At 38.8% G+C, this 23947-nt stretch overlaps 1 protein-coding gene across 2 annotated transcripts in view; it reads left to right on the top strand.

Annotated features, from left to right (window-relative positions):
* LOC111147026 (diacylglycerol kinase eta) overlaps positions 1-21090 on the top strand; it is a 168566-nt gene extending 147476 nt beyond the window's left edge. The window contains exons 21-30 of one of the 2 annotated variants that reach the window (XM_022502876.1): positions 842-949; positions 2591-2704; positions 2951-3085; positions 4324-4487; positions 8271-8376; positions 9979-10071; positions 13234-13353; positions 13686-13794; positions 15666-15796; positions 21001-21090. In XM_022502876.1, the coding sequence (XP_022358584.1) occupies positions 842-949; positions 2591-2704; positions 2951-3085; positions 4324-4487; positions 8271-8376; positions 9979-10071; positions 13234-13353; positions 13686-13794; positions 15666-15796; positions 21001-21090 (1170 nt within the window). The remainder of the gene's footprint in view (positions 1-841; positions 950-2590; positions 2705-2950; positions 3086-4323; positions 4488-8270; positions 8377-9978; positions 10072-13233; positions 13354-13685; positions 13795-15665; positions 15797-21000) is intronic. The other variant, XM_022502877.1, reaches the window with a different exon arrangement.
* The last annotated feature ends 2857 nt before the right edge of the window (positions 21091-23947 follow it).

The raw sequence follows: 23947 nt of genomic DNA, 5'->3' as shown, positions 1-23947 counted from the left end.
CAGTTATCTAAAATGGCTGAAAATTGGATTTTCATTTGTTCTACAGTTTAGAGAACATTTCAATCAGGCATTAAAATGCAAGTTTTATAAACTTATGTTAATTACTTTTTATTGTAAGAATTAATGAAACTATACCATCTGTTGTACGTATGACCTCTGCAAGCTCTCCTCTTTTAAAATGGAGTAAACCTTCTATTCAGTAAGAATTTGCTTACCTGTCATGTATAATTACTCACCAGCCAGAGGACATTTTTTCCCCTATCTAATGGTAATTTTTATTTTCATTGAAGTTGATTAATGAGAAGACACGGAGAATAAGATACTTCCCGACATTCATGGTTTTTCTTTACTTAGTTTTGGTTCTGACTACTTGAGAAACCCAGCTTTGAGTTTGGCCAGCCAACTTAGTTACAGAGCAGGAGTGCAGTCCCAGGAGTTGAGAGACCGGCTAGATGAGGTGGTTAGGACCCAGAAGCCCTCCCTGAACCTGTTTGCAAAAGGACACTTGACATGAGCACAAAGGTGACCATGATGCAAGTGAGAATATTGTAAGTGATCTGAAAAAAACTCCAGAAAAGTACGGCCTGATTTTGACAGAAAGAAGAGGTACAATGTTATCTTAAGTCGGTTTTCTGTAACGACTTCTGCCATAGGAATGTATATGCTTCAAATTTTTTAAATTAGAAAAACAAGAGAAGGTATTGTGTAGGAATATATTTGCAGGAAAAGCAAACATTGCCAATACACTTCCCACTGTCATCCTTTGTCTTGGGTGTTCGAGGGGCTTCCCAACTAGCAGTTTTGCTCTCTTTATCTAACCTCTAAGCTTTTTACCTTACAGTGTGATGGGCAGTATATTCCTCTCCCCAGTCTGCAAGGAATAGCAGTGTTGAACATTCCCAGCTATGCAGGAGGCACTAACTTTTGGGGTGGAACTAAAGAGGATGATGTAAGTGTTTTCTTTTACCTTCCAGATGCTAGAGACTGCCCATATTCCTTGGCCTGTGGCCCCTTCCTCCATCTCCAAGGCCCACAAAGGCAGCCTGAATCTACCATTGCATCATTTAGATCTCCCCAACTGCCCTTCTCTTCCACTTTCAGTGACTTTCGTGGTTACATTGGGCCCAGTACGTCATCCAGGATAATCTCTCCTTCTCAAGGTCCCTCCTATCATGACATCAGCAAAGTCTGTTTTGTCACGTAAAGTAACATTCATAACCTCAGCAGATTAGGACATGGACATTTTGGGAGTGGGAAGGGGGATTGATATTATTCTGCTTACCAAAATACCTTCTGTATTTTATAACTATCTAAATTTGTGTCTGGTACTATTATTTTTATCTTTAGAAATGTTAAGAGGGCTCATTTGGCCTTTGAAATTTAGGGCTGTGTTTTGACAGGAAAGTCAAAAAAAGGAAAAACACAACCTAGCAAATGTAATAAATGTTTTAAAAAAATAATAAAATGAAAGAGAAGGAACAATTGTTAAGATCTACATAACAATAAAAAAAGGATTATCACAGTCTTTGAAGAATCACATGTAAGGAATGATAGCCCCATTTATTTCGGGCTTGTAATGCAAGAGCTCCCACTGACCCATTTTTTCAGGGTCCTTGAATGAGCAGAGATTAGAGTATAACATAAATTGGAATATATTTGTGATTTTCATTATGTGAATGTATTTCAATCTTATTGAACTATAAAACTTATGTTAGCAGCTAATTTTTTTCTTAGCCTGTAACTACTCAAATATTTTAAAGGGAAGAAATCAGTGAGATAAAGATAAATAAAGCTAACAGCACCTACTAGGTAATCAGATAGTGTTCTCAGAACTTCACATTCATTACTAACAACCACAATTTTAATCTAAATTTTACCAGTGAAGAAACTGACACTAAGTTCACACAGGAAGTAGCAGAGACGGGATTTTAAACCACACACTCTGCTTACAGAGATGATAAGAAATCATCAATGTTTGCAAATTCATGTCCTGATATTTTCAATGAAAATTTTAATCGGGATATTACTTGATACTGAACAATTTTTTTCAGAGGCATAAATGTTTATCATTATAGTCAAAGAGAGAATAAAAGGAACAAAGTGATACAGCTGGAATTTAATTTTTTTGATTCAATTAATTTTGTGAAAAATGCATTTAACATCAAGACCAAGTAAGCCTGCATGATTTTTATTCTCTGAGGTGTCTGTTGCCATCTTCTCAAATGCCTTAAAAAGTTGTTGTATTAAGATATTAAGCACATTTTACATACCAATTGCTTGTAACACATTGAAAGACTTGCCTTAGAACATACCAAGGGACCTGGGTATTTTACGATTCCTAAAATCACATGCACCATTTTATCAAGACATCTGAGTTATGTGTGAACAGATATTTAATACATTTTTATACAAAGGTGGATTATTTTGTCGTTGGATTATCATTTCCTGGTAACGTTTACTTACTTTTCTACTTACTATTTTCCTAAGTTTTTGTTTTAATATGTATATTACAGAGTTTACATTGCTGATATGCCACTTCATGTAAACCTTAACCTCATCAGGGGAAATGTAATGTAGTTTTTCCTTTCAGATATTTGCTGCACCATCATTTGATGACAAGATCCTGGAAGTCGTTGCAATATTTGATAGCATGCAAATGGCAGTTTCAAGGGTCATTAAACTGCAGCATCATCGAATAGCCCAGGTTTGTTTTCTCTGATCAAACCTGACTTTGCAACTTGGGGGACTGGGGAAGCTATTCCAAAGGACTCCCGCACTGTCTATTCATCCATAAAATGGTAACTTTCTTGTCATGTCAATTATTATTATGTCATGATAATTGGAAAAAGATACATTCCATTCCACCGAAATGGACTAAAAGTCAGGCTTGAATGCAGATTGTCAGTTTCTCAGGATGATTTGTTTTCTAAAATGGATCATTTTATTTCAGTGCCGAACAGTAAAAATAACTATATTTGGCGATGAGGGAGTCCCAGTGCAGGTGGATGGTGAAGCATGGGTTCAGCCTCCAGGAATTATCAAAATTGTGCACAAAAACAGAGCTCAGATGCTAACAAGGGACAGGGTATGTAAAAAAATATACACATATTCTTCTAGATTTTTTTCAAGCCTCTTAAAAATACTAAACTGTGGGGGCACCTGGGTGGCTTGGTTGGTTAAGTGTGTGACTCTTGATCTCAGCTCAAGTCTTGATCTCAGGGTTGTGAGTTTAAGCCTGCATTGGACTCCACGCTGGGTGTGGAGCTTACTTAAAAAAAATTCAGTTGTAATGGAAAATAGAAACCAAGGAAAAATACTTAAATTGCCTTGTAAATCTAACATTTAGGTCATTGTGGTTTTAAATATGAACAAGTATTTAGTTTTTTAAAAATTTAATAGACTAGGGACACCTGGGTGGCTCAGACGGTTAAGTAACCAACTCTTGGTTTCTGCTCATGTCATGATCTCAGGATTGTGAGATTGAGGCCCACATAGGGATCCACACTGAGCATGGAGCCTGCTTGGGATTCTCTCTCCTTTCCCCGCTTTCCGCAACCTGGCTCGTATGTGCACATGTGTGCACGCTCTCTCTTTCTAAAAAAAAAAAAAAAAAAGTTAATAGTCTATATTTTTATTATTTTTTAGGTTTACAGAGAAATTGACCAGAAAATACAGAGAATTCTAATTCTATTCCCACATATCTCCTTACCTCACTAATATCCAATCCCTTATTATTAACATCTTATATTAGTGTGGTATATTTATTATAGTTAATGAGCCAGTATTGATAATTATTGATTAATTAATGTCATAGGTTACTCTTCATGTTGTACATGTTACAGTTTTTAAGAAATATATAATCACTTATATCCACCATGATAGTATCCTACAGGCTGGTTTCATTACCCTCAAAATTCCTTCTGTTCCACCTAGCCATCGCTCCCTCTCTTACCTCAACCCCTGTCTCCATAGTTTTGCATTTTCCAGTATATGTTTTAATTAAGATCAAAGACTCTCAGTATCCATCTTGACCTTGTCTATTATGCATTTCAAGTACAGATTGAAGCCTAAATTGAAGCTGTCTTTTAAAAAACTCTTCAGTGATACCCTCCTCATCACTGATTACATTACTTATTTGTTATGATAACACTGGAAAACTTGAAGAATAGCTTTCCTGTATTTTAAGATTTATTTAATGAAGCTTCAGATTAGGAAAAAAAAAGCAGTCATTTCAAAGTCTTTCTTGTAACATTTAAATACACTCTTATGTATGGGTCTCAGAGTTCCAACCTAACAGTTCCTTGCAACATTGTTGTTAAATAGGCTTTTGAAAGCACGCTGAAATCTTGGGAGGATAAACAGAAGTGCGATTCCGGTAAACCAGTTCTTCGAACTCATTTGTACATCCAGCATGCCGTTGATTTGGCAACAGAAGAAGTGTCCCAGATGCAGCTCTGCTCCCAGGCCGCAGAAGAGCTCATTACTAGGTAGGGTGGTCCTGCTTGCCGCAGGCGAGAACAACTCTGGTCTTGACCAGGTTTGTTTTTTAGTTTTGATCGGTAATGTCCGTCGTTGGGACTATCTAAAAGAGATGCATTTACTCTCCTACTTCATTTATGCCTCAATTAAACCCTCTCCAGCACACACACACACACACATACACACACACACACTCCTGTGTTCTCTGCAGAACAGACTTTGGACTTCCTGAAACCCGGTGGAGAGCTTGGCTAACTTACCCTACCACACAGTGCTCTTTTCTATTACTGTTTATTTTCCCAGTTTTACACAGTCTTTGTGCTCTACTACTTATGTGTATGTTACCTTATAATTATTAATTAAATGCTTCTGGAATGTAAAAGGAAATATAAATATTAAGCCCTGCTCCCAAGGAAATTTAGATGGGAAAATTCTGAGAACCAGTTTCCAAAGACCCATCTAGAGATTGGGAGACCAACCACATAGGAGTTTATTCTAGTAGACAGAAAGGGAAGAGATGAAAACACAAGTTCCAGGAGCGTGAAATAGATAAAAATCACGATGACCCAGGAGTCAACTTTGTTGGGGGAAGGGAGGCCAACCATGGACAAGTTTCTTATCCCCTCTTCACCTAAATCTTCTCTACCAAATGGAGATAGTAAGAGCTACTCTGTAGGTCATTGTGAAAGCTAAATGAAACCCACCACATAAAGAACTTAATAGCACATCACGTCTGGCATATATAGTGTTCTATGAATGGTAGCTATTATATTCTTTCCACTTTCATCTGGTCACTGATAAAGATGTTGAAAAAGAAAAGAAGGAAAACAAAGCTCTTTAAATATTTGTTGGAGGACGCCTGGGTGGCTGAGTTGGTTAAGGGACTGCCTTCGGCTCAGGTCATGATCCCGGAGTCCCAGGATCCAGTCCCACATCGGGCTCCCTGCTCAGTGGGGAGTCTGCTTCTCCCTCTGACCGTCCCCCCCTCATGCTCTCTCTCACATTCTCTCTCAAATAAATAAATAAAATCTTAAATAAATACATAAATATTTGTTGGAAACCTAGAATGTACTAGATGTTAGAGATATGAGAGAAAAGATTTGAACTTCCTACTGCTAGAGACCCCAACATTCAGAATTAGAATAAAGTATGATAACTCAAGATACTGAGTGGCTTAGAAGCAAGGTAAGAGAATATGAGTATTTAGTTAGTTAAATGCACAAAACTGTATTATTGTACATCTCAGCCTTTTATCACAGAGAGATTCGTTTTAGGGTAATATAGACAATGTCTGTGGACTCCCAATTTACAGGGTTTTGGGTTTTTTTTTTTTTTTTTGCTTTTCCAGCTTTATTGAAGAAAATTGACAAAATCACACACACACATATGTATATATATATGGTCTACAAATGATAATCTGATCTATGTATACGTTATAAAACAATTACCATAATCAATCTAACTAATAAACTATGGAAAATAGTATGGAAGATTTTTCAAAAAATTAAAAATAGAACTGCAGCATTTTCTTGAAATCAAAATATACTATCTGTATTATCTCCCTTGAAATCAAATATACTTCCTAAATTAACTTCCTGTCAACTAACCAAATAACCTTATCAAGAAAAGGGAAGTGAAGGTTGGCCAGACCTGCTTTTGGTTAACCTAATTTGGTTCCCCATATGCATTGTTGTTGTTTTTAATTTGCAAGAGATGAAAATCAGCCTCACTCATCTATTTTCAGAACTTACTCATTCAGTATTCAACAAATAATTTTGAATCTCTTCTGCATGCCAATCACCATATTCAGCAGTGGGGGGGCACCAAAATGACTGGGTTGTAGTCCTCTTCTTAATTTGTGGACAGGATAGTGAGAGAGAAAGTGTGGCTAGAGTGCCATCACAGGGCTCAGTGGGGCACTGTGGATACACAGAGGAGGCCAAGAAAGCAAAGGAGGGCTGCCTGAAAAAAGTGATCTCAGCCAAGTCCTGATGGGAGAGTAAGAGAAGGAACATTCTCAACATGGGAGCAAGCTTGGGCAGAGGTCCAGAGGAGTGTGAATGGAGTACTTTTAGGAAATCTTAGGGAACTGGGGATGGCATGGTATATGTGAGAGAGTAGGAAATGTGGTTGGAGAAGGGAAGAGGGGCCAGGTCTTATCCAGATGTTTCTGGAAGCAATGTGTAGCATTGTTTGCAAGATAACAAAGCAAGGGCTGGGTAAATGCTCTTAGAATGGTCCTGATAGGAAATGATGGACGGAAGTAGTAGAGATGGAAAGAAGAGAGACTTAAGATTGATTATGATCTAAAATTGCTAAATGGCCTGAATTAGGAGACAGGATGACCCTCAGGTTCTAGTGAATGGATGGATGGACTGTAGAACCTTTGATGGAACCATAGGATTCAGGAGGGAAAGTAGAGTTGAGAAGGAAAATGACAGGGTCCGTGTTGGACTTCCAGAATTTAACCTACATTAGAAATATTTAGGAGGAGGGGCACCTGGGTGGCTCAGTCAGTTAAGCATCCGACTCTTGGTTTCCGTTCACGTCATGACATCAGGGTTGTGAAAAAGGGGTTCACATTAGGCTCTGCACTCAGCAGAAGTCAACCTCTGTACCACCCCCTCCCCTGACTCATGAACACATGTTCTCTCTTTCTCTCAAATAAATGAATAAATCTTAAACAAAAAAAAAGAGAGAGAGTGAGAGATCTGGGAGGAAATTTTAGTGGGCAATTGGAAATGTTGATCTGAAATTGATTTATTTCTTTTCCTTTTTTTGAAAATTAGAATAGCATTTACCCACCTGCATTCTTCTGATAAGATAACCTTTCTCAAGGTTATCAGTAGAAATATTTGAGATGACATTTGCAAATTTCTTTGTGGCTTGGATATCAATTGTATGATCTTGAGGAATTAAGCGCTCTCGTACTTTCCTGTTGATTCAACAATACAGGCCTAGTCTCTTTTCTTGTTTTACTCTTTCTAGTGCAAAGATCATTCTCCTTGTAGATGTTAGAAGCAAAAAGGATTTGCATAGTTTTGCCTTCTTGCTCATCCTCCAACTTTCCATCATTTTCCAGCAATTGGTGGAACTTGTCCTCTTTTTTCTTCTTTGGCCTTAGTGTCCTCCAGGATCCTGTCTGTTCAGGATATTCTTGAATGTTCCAAGATTCCAAAGGACTATGGTACAATAGACTTTAGAGCTGATAGACATAGATTCAAATCCTGGCTCCATGACTTCTTAGCTTTGCATATTTACCAAATCCCTCAAGGTCTTCATCTATAAAGTGGAGAAAATTAATCACAGCTACCTTTTAAGTTGTGAATATTAAATTAGATAATGTATGTAAAGCACTTAGCGTACAGATGATAAATATGGCCATGTTCTTCCCCTACTTTGTTTTATTTGTTCCTGGTTGAATTTGCAATGAATAAAAGATGAAAAAAAAAAAAAAGGTGAAGTTTCTGCTCTGCCCCATCTCACTTGCCAGTGATACTTCAAAATGAAGTGTTGCTGTATTTTGTTCTTCCAAATTGTACCTCAGTGTGTTTCTCTGTGATTCTATGCCTAACTTTTCCTATAAAGATTTTGGGTTTTACATTCTTTGTTGCAGCAGGGTCTGAATTTTGTAAACCTATGCTTTGTTATTCATAATTGAGCTGAACCCATTTAAAAATATTCCCTAATCTTTTTTTTTTCCAACTTGTCTCATTCTCCCATTTCTACACTTGCAGAAAATCAGCAATGCTCAAATTTTTTTTGTTCACCTGCCTCATTTTTGCTTTCAGGATCTGTGATGCAGCCACAATCCATTGTCTCTTGGAACAAGAGCTGGCCCATGCTGTGAATGCATGCTCCCACGCCCTGAATAAAGCCAACCCACGCTTCCCAGAGGTGAGGCGCTCGTGGTAAATTCTCATTCCACAGATTGTTATGTATTACATCTATATTTCGATGCGACAACATGGGCCATGCCCTTTGAAACAGCTCTGGACAGTCTATAGGAGTGTCTGCCAGAAGCTTGTGATAACTCTGTGGCCATGTTTTTATTTTTCTTTTCCTGCCATTTTTCCATTCCATTCCTTTAAAGTCTCTTCATTGTTTCCACATTTCTCTTTCAATCACTTGACGCCTTGCCATCTTCCTTGCACTCCTTCTCCTTCGAGCTACCGCCATCCCTCCTTGTTCTTTCTGTCACCTTCTCCCCTGCACCTTGATGTAGGGCAAACTATATACCACGCGTTTTATTAGAGATGCTCATTCATTGTTGAGGCTGTGCACAGAAGTTATTCTCACTTCATTTTGTTCTATGAAACTGGTAAAGTGGGTAAACTTCTTAATGTAGATGCTACAATTTTGTAACTTCTATGATTTTCTTAAGGTAGGTGTTTAAAAAAAAGGGAAAGAATATAATTCTTTTGAAATGCGATACATGGTACAAGGCTGTGGCTTAGAGAAACCTGATGATAGCGTTATTTTATTCTTTTTTTTTTTCTTTTCAGTGTAACAGAATTCATTGTTTTTTGCACCACACCCAATGCTCCATGCAATCCGTGCCCTCTCTAATACCACCACCTGGCTCCCCCAACCTCCCACCCCCCGCCCCTTCAAAACCCTCAGATTGTTTTTCAGAGTCTATAGTCTCTCATGGTTCACCTCCCCTTCCAGTTGTGGAGATTCCTCAAGAAATTAAAAATAGAGCTTCCCTATGACCCTGCAATTACACTACTGGGTATTTACCCCAAAGATACAGATGTAGTGAAAAGAAGGTACCATCTGTACCCCAATGTTCATAGCAGCAATGGCCATGGTCGGCAAACTGTGGAAAGAACCAAGATGCCTTTCAACGGACGAATGGATAAGGAAGATGTGGTCCATAAACACTATGGAGTATTATGCCTCCATCAGAAAGGATGAATACCCAACTTTTGTAGCAACATGGACTGGACTGGAAGAGATTATGCTGAGTGAAATAAGTCAAGCAGAGAGAGTCAAGTATCATATGGTTTCACTTATTCTTTTAATTATTCAATGGAAGTTACCTAAATTGATTCGTAAGTGCTAGTCCTCAAGGTGAAAGTCTAAAAAACACGCCGGCTGAAACTTCTGAGAATGAAAGTCAGTGGATAGAACTGATTGTGATCTGAAAATACCCCATTATCTGATATGGCATCATTTTCTTTGACTGAACAGTTTTGTGGGGACATGTGTATGTGGTTGCGAGTATCCACACGTTTGTGTGTGGGAGATGGGGGCCTAAGTGTGTAACCACAGTTAGAGCACTCCTTTGGTTCTGAGATGTAAGGATTCGAAGAAATAACCCTGTGAACAAATACGAGTGTGAAATTGTTCAGTTATAATAGAATTGGAGTGGAGTTGTAAAAATACATGTGAGGTGAATTTATGGGAAGAATGAAATATTAAGTATTTGCTGATGATTGAATCCCAACCTAATCCAGAACTACTTGTCTTTGATGTGTTGTTTTTTTTTTCTAGAGTCTTACGAGAGACACTGCCACGGAAATAGCCATCAATGTGAAGGCACTTTATAATGAAACAGAATCTTTGCTAGTGGGCAGGGTCCCTTTGGTAAGGAAGAGATGACTGGTAACACAATGGTGACCCGTGTGTGGGCCTCAGCTTTGTTCATACATTCATTCCTCAGATTCTAATGCAGAGCAGCCTCCTGGCCTCCATCCTTGGGGCTTCCCTTTTACCTGGCTTTTGCCTTCCAGAAAATGCCTGGCTACCCTAGGGAGTTATGATTCGGGCTAACGGGGAGTAGAAGTCTCCTCTCACAGATGCCACCGGGTTGTCATGCAGTCCTGTTCTCCCCAGTCAGCTTTGAGAAACTTGAACCTTCTGCAGTGTATCAGGCATTCCTCAGGAGCTCATTACTTCCTAGTGGCAGAGAAGTAGGGAAATCATCGGCTTTGTTCCCGAAATTAACATTTGAAATATGACTGATGCAATTCTTAGCTTTACTGAAAGGGCAACACTTTCTAGACTTGATGTTTCAAGAACTAAATTCTTAAGAGCTAGCCTTATCTCTAGATTAACTCAGATCGGTGCTGGAAATGAAGCTTCGGGAATCTGACCACGTTCCGTGGACCTCAAGTGCTAGAAGTCCACAGATGTCCAGTTTGCTTTGCCCAGGGTCGGCCTCGTCAGCCTTTTATTCTCTCACTGGTTTCAAAAGTTCTAGAATATGGGGTCCTCTCGCCACCTAGCGTTCAACTGTGGGTTTTTCACATGCGCTGCTGTCACTGTGTAGAAAGCCTGATGCATTATGATGCATTTAGCTATTTTCCTCTTCCTTGTCACGATTCTGATGAACTGGTCCGTGATGATCTTACAACTTTCCTCTTGACTGTAGTTTTCTCTCTGGCTTTGGAAAATAGACGCCTAAATCAAAGTGGTAGTAAAAGTCATAGTATCTGGCATAGTGGGAAAATGGGAGGTGTGTCACAGTCTAGTGAATGAAGTAACTGTGCTGGGAGTTTCTGTTCAATTGGAGTCCAGAAGGGCACCATCCTTGGAGCATCTTTCATCATCTGAAAAGAGAAGCTTCAGGGATGAATGACATCCCTGGCTCTTACCCATCTCCAGAGGAAGCTGAAGAGCAACTTCCTCAGGGTAGGACGTGGCTGCCTATGCTATGGCCAGGAAGAAAACTTTCAGGAAGACACATTGGTTATCTTTTTTGATAAAACCAGTGGAATATTTTGCCAATTCTTGGCACTTCTGTTATTAACCAGAATCTTGTTGCTCTTCTAAAATTGGTCCAGTGAAATCCAGTGAGCTGTGACTTTGATCCCATTTTTTAGGTGAAGGACATGTATTTTTTGTCTTATTTGAAATATAAAAGATACATTTTACATATCTGACAACAACTAGAAACATAACTTGTTCTATATTTTAGTTCTCTCCACTGAAAGCACCTACTGTTAGTTGATTAATATTTATCAATTATATTATGTTCTTATAGAAGGACCACGCACACACTCTGAGTCATTTTGATCTACTTCTGTCATTGTCAAATATGAGTGCTTAGTTTAAAATGTATACCAGTGAATTTTTTCAAAACCTTTGACCATACTGACATCATAATACAGTGTCAATCATATTGGAGAGCAACTAAGCTTTACACTTTATTTTGCTTCTAGAATGAATATGCAATACCATGTTATCAATTTTATAAGATGTATATTCTTAGACTCAAAGGGAAGTGGTAAATTTTACATGACAAGGTGGAGAATCTCCATATTTTTCTTAACTACTAGAAATGGTAAATACCTTGAATAACCGAGGAGAAAAAAAGGACGACCATAATAAATAACAGTGACAATTTCACCGAACGTTTATTTTAAAGTTCTATGAACCTATATGTAGATGCTCGACAGTCTTAAAGTAATTTTTGAAAGGATTGGTTTGCTGGAATAGACCATAGAAATAATCTAGTCACTCTACTATTTGTTAAGGAAGAAACTAAGACTCCTACCATCGGTCAGCCTTCCCTTGGTTGCCGTCTTAGTAACAAAGCCAGGACCAGAAGGCAGTCACCTCCCTTCCTGTTCTACACGTAACAGTGTTTATTTCACCTTTACTATTGAATTTCTAAGTGCTTTTTAATAGCTGCCTCAAATAAGTGGATAATAAGTGACCGGTTAAATTCCCTTTAAAGTTTCCAAACCCTCTTTCAGATTGCAAACCATTGGGTGTTTTGCTCTTGCCCTGATTTTTACAACAGCTTTTTTGTTTGTTTGTTTGAGATTTGTGGGGGTTTTTTTCCCCTTAAACTTATTATTTTAATTCTCTGGGAGATTTCTGTGCCAAGCAGTTCTTATGATGTGACGTGTTTTTGACCGATTTTTTTTTTTTAAGATTTTATTTATTTATTTGACAGACAGAGATCACAAGTAGGCAGAGAGGCAGGCAGAGAGAGAGGAGGAAGCAGGCTCCCCGCCGAGCAGGGAGCCCGACGCGGGGCTAGATCCCAGGACCCTGGGATCACGACCCGAGTCGAAGGCAGAGGCTTTAACCCACTGAGCCACCCAGGCGCCCCGTTTTTGACCGATTTTTAAAAATAGTATTATTTGCTTACATAGCGGCCTATGGAAATCGGAAGGATTTTTGCCACAAAGAAGTAGAATAGTGAGATTACTTACTAACAAGTAGGCAGAGTGGGTGGATGGACGCATGGATTGGAAGGGAGGGAGAGAGGAAAGAATTTACAAAAAAGAAAGAAAACCACCAAAAGCAATACTTTTTTTCTGTGACATTATTGAAGTCATACTAACTACTTGTATTATCTTTGAAAAGTATGGATAAATCTATCCAGATTTTTAAAAAGTGAGCTCAATATAAAATAATCTGTTCTTTCTTTCCCATATTCCTTTTTTCTTTTTTTTTTTAAAGATTTTATATATTTATTTGACAGAGAGAGAGAGCGCACAAGTAGGCAGAGCAGCAGACAGAGGGAGAGGGAGAAGCAGACTCCCTGCTGAGCAGGGAGCCCCATGCAGGGCTAGATCGCAGAACCCTGGGATCATGACCTAAGCTGAAGGCAGTTGCTTAACTGACTGAGCCACACAGGCGCCCCTCTATATTCCTTTATCTTACTAACAGTAACCTAGACTAGCCTCATAAGAGATGAGGATGTTCGTTGTCAAAATAAAATGAATTTCTTCGGTTTGAGATTGGTCACTGAGCCTTGTTTTATTTTGTTTTTTAAAATCTGCTGGTAAACAGCAGTTAGAATCCCCACATGAGGAGCGCGTTTCTAATGCCTTACATTCCGTGGAGGTGGAGCTGCAGAAGTTAACGGAGATTCCGTGGCTTTACTATATCTTACACCCAAACGAAGACGCGGTATGTGAAATGTGGCCCACTTCTCTATAAATGCAGACTTTGTGACAATAGAATTTGAAAAAGAGATATTCAAGGGAGAATAAATTTCGAGCACCACTTTCAAATGTGCTGCTCTTGAACAGGTGAGCAAAGGCTTTTCCGTGAACAAAGTGTCTCACGGGCATCAGTCCATTTTCAGGAGTATGTAGCATCATGCTCTCCAATTTTTAACAAGTCCCCACTCCAACAGTGTGTTGTGTTCATAATCTATTCCTGCGCTGGCTTTAAGAACGGAATGAGGTTTCCTTCTCTTCACGTCCTGAGCAAATTCCTTTCTTGCCCCACTCGAACAGGAGCCCCCCATGGATTGCACCAAGAGAAACAGCAGAAGCACAGTCTTTCGGATCGTGCCAAAGTTTAAAAAGGAAAAGGTTCAGAAGCAGAAGACAAGTTCACAGCCTGGTAGGTGATCCGCACTGGAAGGGAAAGTATAACCCTGTGCAAAAGATAACTTATTAAAGCCATGTCACCGAGGTGATAAAAATGTTCTGGAATTATTTGTGGTGACCCCTGCACATTATGGAGGTACTAAATGCCACTGGATTGTATACCATAGGATGGTTAGAATGGTAAATTTTATTTTATGTTCATTTTCCCACAATAAAGCAAATCCTGTCACACCTAAAGTAATCCACCCAAACGGTAGGGGTCTATAACAATGAAGTACACAAGAAAACAAGGTGGGCGCTGGTTTGCTTCTACTCTGTTCAGTGGACATCCATGCATCTGTTGAGACGGTCCTTTGTCTCTCGTAACATCGGTGTATAATTTCTTTTTCTCCTTCAGAGTTCAAAGTCTACATCCCTTTGATAAAAGGAATGTAGAAACTTTCAGTTACTCCTTTAACTTGCTAAATGGACTTTTCCACCTAAAGTTACGCATTGTCTTTCTCCTGTTCCAAAGACTTACTGCACCATTTCCACCCCTAAGTCATGACAGTCTACAGTGCACTTGCATTCTCAAGCAAAGATTAAACTGCCTTTGGTGTTTTTTGTCTGGTTCCCTTTCCCCCTTGCCCTAGAAATTACTTTTAATGCGAGAGTGTTGCCGAAGCACCTGCAAGTTCTGTGTACATGGCGACAGGTGCCTTTCACAATCCAGTCACTTTATTATCCTTCCAAGTGAGCTAGCTCCTTTGAAAAAGTGATCTATGACCTAATTTTTGACAATTGTAGAGCAGCTGTTGAAGGGCATTTTAAAATCAAATATGGCATTTTATTATTTTTTTTAAAGATTTTATTTATTTCTTTGTCAGAGAGAGAGCACAAGCCGGGGGAGCGGCAGGCAGAGGGAGTAGTAGGCTCCCTGCTGAGCAAGGAGCCCAGTGTGGGACTGAATCCCAGGACCCTGAGATCATGACCTGAGCTGAAGGCAGAGGCTTAACCGACTAAGCCACCCAGGCATCCCCAAATACAGCATTTTACAACCAAATAAATTTGAATTAAGCTAATCAATGTTGAATAAAATTTATAAAACGATGATACATATTGAAAAATAACAGTCCAACTCCTCTTAGCAGTATTGACAGTTTCCAGAGGACCTTAAAGTGAGCTAACAACACATTTAGTGCTATCCTTGTTAATTATTAAAATCAATGAAGTCATCACTTGAATTCAGCCACACCTGGAGTAAAATTCAGGAGCCCATGTCAAATTTTCTTTTCTTTTTTTTTTAAGATTTTATTTATTTATTTGACAGAGAGATCACAAGCAGGCAGAGAGGCAGGCAGAGAGAGAGGAGGAAGCAGGTTCCCTGCTGAGCAGAGAGCCCCACACGGGGCTCGATCCCAGGACCCTGAGATCATGACCCGAGCTGAAGGCAGTGGCCTAACCCACTGAGCCACCCAGGCGCCCCAGATTTTCAATTTTCATTAGCACTTGTAGCTAATTCAATTATAACTGGTTTCATATGCGGTCTTAAGGAAATCATCAGAGTGTATTTGGATCACGGACTGTCGATCCTAATCACGAGAAGTACATATTTTATTTGGATTGTGTGGTGTGGGTGGCTTGGAGAGGAAATTGAGCTGAAGGTAAAGGCACCCGTGCACATCAGTGAATGTCTCTGCATAGTCAGATCTCTGTGTGGATGGAGAGTCTGTAACCTGCATGGGGGAAAAAGTGAAATTGGGGTTTCGTGGAAACGACACCTTTAACCTTTCCCTCTGCTAGCACTGCCGCTGTACTCTGTTTTGCATCTTCTTTGGCCAACCTTTGCTTTGTAATGCATTGAGCATGTAGAAATTACGGGGGTTTTGCTCTTAACTTTGGTAGTTCAAAAATGGGGCACAGAGGAAGTTGCTGCTTGGCTGGAGCTGCTCAATTTGGGAGAGTACAGAGAAATCTTCATTCGTCATGACATCAGAGGGGCTGAACTTTTGCATCTGGAAAGGCGAGATCTTAAGGTATTTCCTTTGTGCTACTCTTCTGCTTTTGAAAATTTCCCTGCAAAACAGAATGCTCTCTCCTGCGCCTCTTTTGTTATATGCTTATAGCTTGGCTTATGTCCTGTGTCCTGCAAACGGGCAGTAATCTAATATGCATTGTCCTGTGGTCGGAGTTCCTTGTGTGCTTTTTAAACAAGAATGTCAGCAGTGTTGCCCGATCAAGTATCGTTCTCTGATTATTACAGCTAAAGCTTAGCATGAAGTTAATAATTTTTTTCTCTGCATCCATTGGTATGGCTATTCCTGTGCTAATATTTCCAAATAACCCATGTTTCCATCAGCTCATTTTATTGGATCAGCATGAAAGGTGATCACTGTTGCTGAAAATGACCAAAAAAACTAATAAAAGGTTAACCACTAAAAATTAATTCAAAATACCAATAACAAAGTTTTCCTAATATGTGGAACTGGGTAAGAAACTCACAGCAGTGGCAATTGAGAGTCCTGTGAATTTGTTGTGTTTCTGACTGCCCTTTCAGAGCTCACATGAAAAACGAGACCGATAAGTTCAAATACACTCCCTGTGAGTTAGTTATGATTGTATTATTCTCAAAAAGAAATGTATTATTTTCTTTAGTAAATGAAGTAAAAATCACGCTTCACTTTTGCTAGAAGGTGGCAGAGAGCCAATTTGTCATTTACTGCGGAGAAAGAAAATCATTAATTCACGGTCTGCAGCAATTCCCTTTTATTTTCTTGGGTGGACACACAACATGGCCAAAGTAGACTATTCTATCCCAAGGTTCCGAGTAGAATTTTGTCATGTTGAATTTTCTTACCAAACAGTGCCACTTTTAAAATTCCAAGATTGAGTAATAAGCAAGTGACAAAGTCTTTAACCTATGTTGGAGTGATCCCTTTCCTGTAGGCCAAGTTCTGAACTGCACAGGATTAGGATACAGTGATTTCCTAACAAATTCATGAACTGTTGGTGCCTTTATCTATAAATACGCGAGCAGAGATCTTAGAGCAATTAGTGAGTAATATATAGGATTTTATAAAGCAGAGTCATACAGTCTTAGCATATTAAAAGCGGACACCACATCTACCTAAACACTTTTAACCAGAATAATAAAATAATAGATTAATTAATAACCCCAGTTGAGAGTCCCAAATCTGGAAAATAGAAAAATATACAGGGCTAGAGTTCCTAGAGTAGAGGTTGACTTCAAAACTTGGAGTGAGTGCATTAAAAAAAAATAAAAGAAATGTAAGGGGTCATTACATCTAATATATTTATGTAGCATCTTATATCCTTGTCAGGCAGCTACTGAATAGCTATCTTGAATTTATTGAATAGCTACTGATTGATATATTACGCCAGCCTCTCTAGGAGCTTACATTTAATTTGCCACAAATAAGCATAAATTCCAGGGAAAGACTGAATGTGTGTGAGAATAAATAATTATATATGTATATATTACATATGGACACACAACCATAAACATACACATAACACGCACACATACACAATGAGTACGGCAGTAAGGCAGATATTCGCAGGTTGGAAAAACAAAGCTCATATACATAGGAGGTCAAAGTTGGAGTGATAGGACTTGGCTGGAGGAAAGAGTATGAGTAAAAAGGAAATGGGTAAGAATTATTTTTGTAAACTTTCTCTTTTTAGCTTTATCATGGGACTTCTTGTTCTGCTTTATTTTTACTTTTAATGCAAATTACATCCCTTACCTTAAAACTTTTCTTTTAGAAATTTGCATTGACATAGTCCTTTTTAACTCTTTTCCTTCCAAAATGGGGCTTGGGAGAATGAAAAAAAATAATTATCTGGAAAGAGCCTGCTATAGAGCAAAGCCGTGAGGGGAGCAAATGAGCTTCCCCTTGACCTCTGGCTGTAGCTGTAAGAGGGAGCAGACTCTTCGGAATGAACTCTTTAAGTCTTACTAGAGGATCTCTGACTCCCTATGTAACCTTATCCATTCCCATTGCTGCAAATATGGTCCATGAATACGTCCGTGGTTCACAGGTTTGTACCCCGAGGCCTGACCTCAATTTGGAAGCTTTAGGATTTTATCACCAACTCCACTTGATAGTTGCCTGTCACACAGGGAGGGTTCTGCAGATATCTTAGTAAAATCACCCCTCTCTCCCTCCAGGCTCTCGAGCGGGAGAAGCCCACGGTCATACTCAGCGCCTTCCTCTTCCTTATCCTTGTCTCCTAACTCAGTAAGCCTAGCACAGAGCCAGGTTTCTAGACTGCATCCGTTTCTCTCTCGGCCTTCCACACTCCTACTGCGTGCCAGGGCACCGCTTGCCTGTGTGAGGCCGGGGTTCCTAACTGGACTTTCTGCTGCTACCCACGCTCTCTTTAGCCCATTACCCACACGACAGCCAGAGTGATCTCTTAACGTCAGATCACCTTTCCCACTTTTACTGGAATAAAGACTTGCATCTTTGGGAGGTCTACATGAGACTGCCCATTTATGGAAACTGCTGTGGAATCACTGGCCCCTTGCTGGGCTGTACCCCATCCACACTGGCCATGTTCCATTTCCCTGAAAATACTAGACTCTTTCTCACCTTTAGAGGTCCCCCCTGCTACGGCATGTGTCTCCCACTACCCGTCACCTGGCTATCTCCTGCTCACATCTTGGCTGTTACTTTCTTATCAGCAAGACAACTAGAGGTAGCAATGTAACAGTGTAAAGGTGGGAAAGGAAAAATATTTCTAAAGTGCTTTAGGAAATAAAGAAACTTACTGTATTATTCTCCCTCCAGGAAGACAGTAGCCAAAAGTGAGGGGCACCAAAGACAATGGCAAAGATGCAATGGATTTGTTTGTGTGGTTGGTTTTTGTTTTTCTTTCCATTTGGAAAGTTGCATATCTGTGCCTGGAAAGGTAGCTGAATATCTACAAAGCATGTTTCTGCAAAATTAGACCTGTTCATCCAAAGAAAGAAAAGGTGCATAATAAAGAATCTGATAAAAATAAATTAAGAAAACTATAGCAGATGTTACGGCCGTAACTTTATCACATTCTAACTCCTAGAAGTCATGAAGGTATTGAACTGAAGATAAAAAAAATATAGCTAGACGTTAGTGTAATTCTGTGGAAAACATTCATCTCATTACACCAAAATGGTAATTCTGAGTAGAGTCTCCTTCCCGCAAAGAAGTTTTTTATTCTTGAAAATAAAACGTGCATATGGCCTGAAGTAGAATATTCAGTATTAAATGTATTTCTTCATCAGATAATTGTTATCACAAAGCAGAAAGAGTATTAAAATATCCCACTCAAATAAATGCAACCGCAAATGCATTTATATTTCAGAGTTAGGTAGCAGGCCGCCGGCTCACTTTCTTTAGGATTTGGCCTTGCTTTTAAGTTCGCTATGTTAGCATACACTCAGGAAACACACAGTTCCTTGCCTTCAGACTGATTATGAATGACCTGGTGTCCTATGAGAAAATACTTTTTCAGGATCAGTTGCATATTGTAAAGATGTGACCCAGAAATTATCTCAAGCTTGACAGGAGCACTTGCTATATAGAAAGAGTATTTTTCAGAAAGATTCAAAATTGTCAGTAGAAAAAAAGAATTGTCAGTAGCTTCACTGCTATAGAATCAAAGAGCTCATAAAGTATATGGAAGAGAGAGAGAATGGGGGTGTGCACATGCTTACAATCGTCTCATCTATTTCATGTAAAGCTTAAAAATAAATAATGCTTGGGGTGCCTGGGTGGCTCAGTGGGTTAAGCCTCTGCCTTTGGCTCAGGTCATGATAGGGTCCTGGGATAGAGCCCCGCATTGGGCTCTCTGCTCGGCAGGGAGCCTGCCTCCCCTTCTCTCTCTGCCTGCCTCTCTGCCTACTTGTGATCTCTCTCTCTCTGTCAAATAAAGAAATAAATCCTTTAAAAAAAAATAATGCTCTTAGCTTATGAAGTAGGACGGATATTCGGAATCTTTATCATCTCAGACACATAATTTTGTGGTACCTCGTAATCTTGTTTTCGAGGCTGCTTTGGAAGCCACCTTTTTGCTAATTTTATTTTTTTTTAAGAATTTATTTGAGAGAGAGAGAGCATGAGAGGGGAGAGGTCAAAAGGAGAAGCTGACTCCCCGCTGAGCAGAGATTCCCAATGCAGGACTCGATCCTGGGACTCCAGGAGCATGACCTGAGCTAAAGTCAGTTGCTTAACCAAATAAGCCACCCACGTGTCCCTTTTTGCTAATTTTCAAATATTTCAAGCCCTCTGTTTTTTATACCAAATTGGTTTGACTTCATGTATTGGCCAATCAGTTGTGCCCGTTAACCTTAAAGAAACTTTAGGGCTCGGAGGCCTTCACCCTTTCTTTTAGTTTAATGGATCGTGAATATCACGGCTGTCTTGTATGCGTCTCCTTCATTCCCTCAGCAAGGATTTATTTGCCGAGAGCGTGCTGTGCGCTGTACATTCTGGAATCATCCTCCCTCTCTGAAAACTAACTATTGAATTCTTGGCCCTTTAAAGGAAGACAGTTCTGTAAGAAACAAGGAGGGTTCTGAGGGAAAGGAGCCACAAGTGTTCTGAGGAAAAGCATCAACCCACAGTTAGCCAGGTTGAAGTAATTTCTTATACTTTTGTCTCGCAAAGTAGAAAGAATAAACAGTCCACTCAAATCAAAGACTCTAAATGTAACCATAGATGCACTGACATTCCAAATTTAGGTGATGGCCCCTGATCTCTGTCTTTAGCATTAGGCTTTACTTTTAAGTACTATTTTAGGAAGAAAGTGTGTGGTTGCCGTAAGACTAGTTGCAGCGGCCCTGATGTCTTCTGTCACTGTTCTCTGAGATCCCAAAAGGACCTGTGTTTTGAAAAAGAAGAAGCAGAAGAAAAAGGAGACCCTAATTTTGACTCAGAAGAACCACCATTGTGTATAATTTCTGAGACTGTTACATTTCAGAGTTAGTGTAGGATGTGATTTTTTTTTTAACTTGTTGATAATTTTTCAATGTCAGGTTAGTTTCGCTTTATAAACTGATTTTCATAGCTTATACTTCCTAAGTCATTGAATATAAACTGAATGCTAATTACACTATTTGCTAATGAAATATTTAATCTCCAGTTTTCTCTTGTCAGTAAACGTCTTTCTTTTCCTTCTCCTTTTTTTTTTTTTCTTACCTTTTCTTTTTTTTTTCTTTTTCTTTTCTTTTTTTTAGGACCTGGGGATAGCGAAAGTGGGTCATATGAAGCGAATTCTCCAGGGAATTAAAGAGCTTGGAAGGAGCCCTCCCCAGGCTGAGTTGTAATCATACTGGTGCTATTCCTTGGAAGGGAAGTTATTGCTACTTAATACAAAGCTCTTAGAAGCAATGGTCTATTTCTGTACTTTTCTGCCTAGAAAGCAAGTACCAGGGAAGCACCTCTATGGCTTGATATCTTGCTGTGGGTGAAAATTTTCATTTGAGGTATTAGGAAATATTTTTGTGCCAAAAAAAAAAATACATTCCACAAAGCCATTTACCTATTGTGCAAACTTGACGTGTTCAGATATGCTCATATTAGTAAGAAGGTAGGAAGAATCCGAGATAATTGCACTGTCTGAAAGGTGGAAACGTTTACTTACATTGTACTTTCCTGAAACTTGGTCAGATGGAATGATCTTCCCATATGACTGCATAACAATATGTGGCTAAAACTTCTAGGTTTCGTTATTGGAGGCATTGGCTTCTTCCTTAAAAATCACTGGTTAGGAGACTAAGATATACATTAGTTTGTGTTTTGAATGCTAGATTGGGTGTCAGCTGAGATTCCTAGCATTCAGTCGTCAGGGAACATGGTTGAAACCCCTCAAATATTATGAATGAATGCAGATCTTAATGCACGACATTCCTGCCTGAATGGTCTTTCTTTTTCTTGCATGTCATATGTAATATCGTAAAACTTAGCTTTAATGTCAGCTTTAATGGAATTTAATTTATTACTACCGAAGTTACCTTTTTGTTGGTTCAAGGCACTTTTCTGTTCTTTGATGGGGGATTTTGGATAAATATTCTGTATTTAAGAATTTGTGAACATGTGTCTGTGCCATAATCAACAAATAATACACATTTTATGCAAGCCAATTCAATGTCACTCTATCATCAACAGTAGACATGCGCATTAAGAAACTCTCTGGATATTTTTGTAAAATTACATGTTCTGTTGCTGAACTAAAAGCTTATTATAGCTTCCTAAACCAAAATTCCCACATTTTGTTTTTTTTTTGTTTAATTTAGTATTTATTTAATACTCTGTTTGCATTTATAATATAGTGAGCTATTGACATCCAGGAGTTTCCCCAAGGCCTCAACTGGGATTCATATACTGATTGATCACCCAGACTTACCCGCTAGCTAGAGTAACTACTGATAAAACTTCTCAATGAGAGATTTAAATTTTTAAATTTTTTCTTAACGGCTTTATATTATTATTATTATTATTATTATATTATTATTATTATCTCACTTAATTCTTATATCAAGTAGATATCATTTTCCTTTTCCTAAACCACTATACTTCAGTGTAAGCTTATTAGGAGTCAACATTACAATTACCAAATCTTTGAAAGCCAAAGGCATACATGTCAAAAAGTCATAAAAATATCCTTAAACAATCTTTCTTTAAACATTATATACCAAAAATTAATTGTAATATTTAAAAATCTTCTATATAAGAGAAGAAAACAGGGTATTGACCCGGTGGTGACAATTTTCATGAAGTAGCCTTCTAAGTAGGTGCTCAATAGAAAAACATACACACACATGTACATATACGTTTCTACATGTCTATACACACATGCATGTACATTCACACTTACATATGCATCATCTTGAAATATACTCTCATTGATATTTTCTGGACAATTATTTGTCAAATGCCTAATGAGAAATATTAGTGAGAAAGCATTTAAAATGAACACTGTCAGACATAAAATTTCATTATAGCAAAGGAGTTTAAATATTTGACACTTTAGTCTTATTTATAAATTGGGCATTTAAGTACCAGTAAAATCACAAAATTTTGATATCTTAAAAATAAATGAGCCTGGTGGGTTCCTGACCAAATGTGTCTGACTATATGTTTTACCTAAGTTGTGAATAAATGGAAATTTCCCAAAGGGAATTACATCAAGTAGCGTGAAAGAGTCAGAAGCTACTCATTTAATATTATAATGTTACCCACACTTAGGAAATCAAAGGGCTTCTTTTATAGTCCTCACCTCTCCAGCCCCTGAAGATATCCTGCTTTTCCAGGCATTTCCCTATGAAAATAAAATGGAGATGCCAGCTGTCAGATCACAGATCCCTATCCAGCTCTACCAAAAAAAGAAAGGTAGGGGCAAAGAGGCAAGGAACTCTAGAGAAGAATTAATTAATATAAAAATCTTTACAGATTTTCATTCGCCCAAAATACCCCTTTGCCACTAGAAAAGATTTAAACTATTACGCGTTCGGAATTTGAGAGTAAGATGAAGATAATTAAATTTTTTGTTTGATGCTGATCTTTTTACTCATAGGTAGTAACTCTTATCTATGCTGTAAAACCTAATTAATGGACTCTTTAGTTAACTAGAATTTTCTTGCAGATGGCTTTTGGATGAGGGAAATCCTTTAAAATGACAATTTTGGTATCTTTTTTGTTGTTGTTAAATAAGAGCAATTGTTCCTGTATGCTTTGTCTGTGCATGATGGATGTAGGACCCAGATGACCTTATTCACATCTGTTGGCCAAGATGGTGTCCTCAGAGCCTCCCTAGGTGCCCATTAGCATCAAAGAGGAGCCAGCTTATAGTAGATGGGGCTACGAATAAAAAGTAGGAAGAACTGCTCTCTGGAATCTGATCACAGCTCAGGGGAGTGCAGGTGGGACCTCTGTACCTTGATCCATTCGTAAGCTGAGCTGAGAAGCTTAGCCCTGCTCCCAGTTGCCAGCTGTAACTGCACGTTCCGCTGCTAGGCTCTCCCACACCTGGATAATTTGGGAGGGATGAAGGGGAATCACAGCCCAGCCAACATCCACTCCCTTACAGTCTTATTTTCCTGAGGAAGAATTTGAGACAGATATATGTGTGTGTGTGTGTGTGTGTGTGTGTGTGTGTGTGTGTGTGTGTGTGTGTATTTTTTT

This window comes from Enhydra lutris, unplaced genomic scaffold (assembly GCF_002288905.1).
Source record: "Enhydra lutris kenyoni isolate GAN:26980312 unplaced genomic scaffold, ASM228890v2 scaffoldscaffold15, whole genome shotgun sequence".
Taxonomy (NCBI): domain Eukaryota; kingdom Metazoa; phylum Chordata; class Mammalia; order Carnivora; family Mustelidae; genus Enhydra; species Enhydra lutris.
This window is presented reverse-complemented; position numbering and strand designations above follow the sequence as displayed.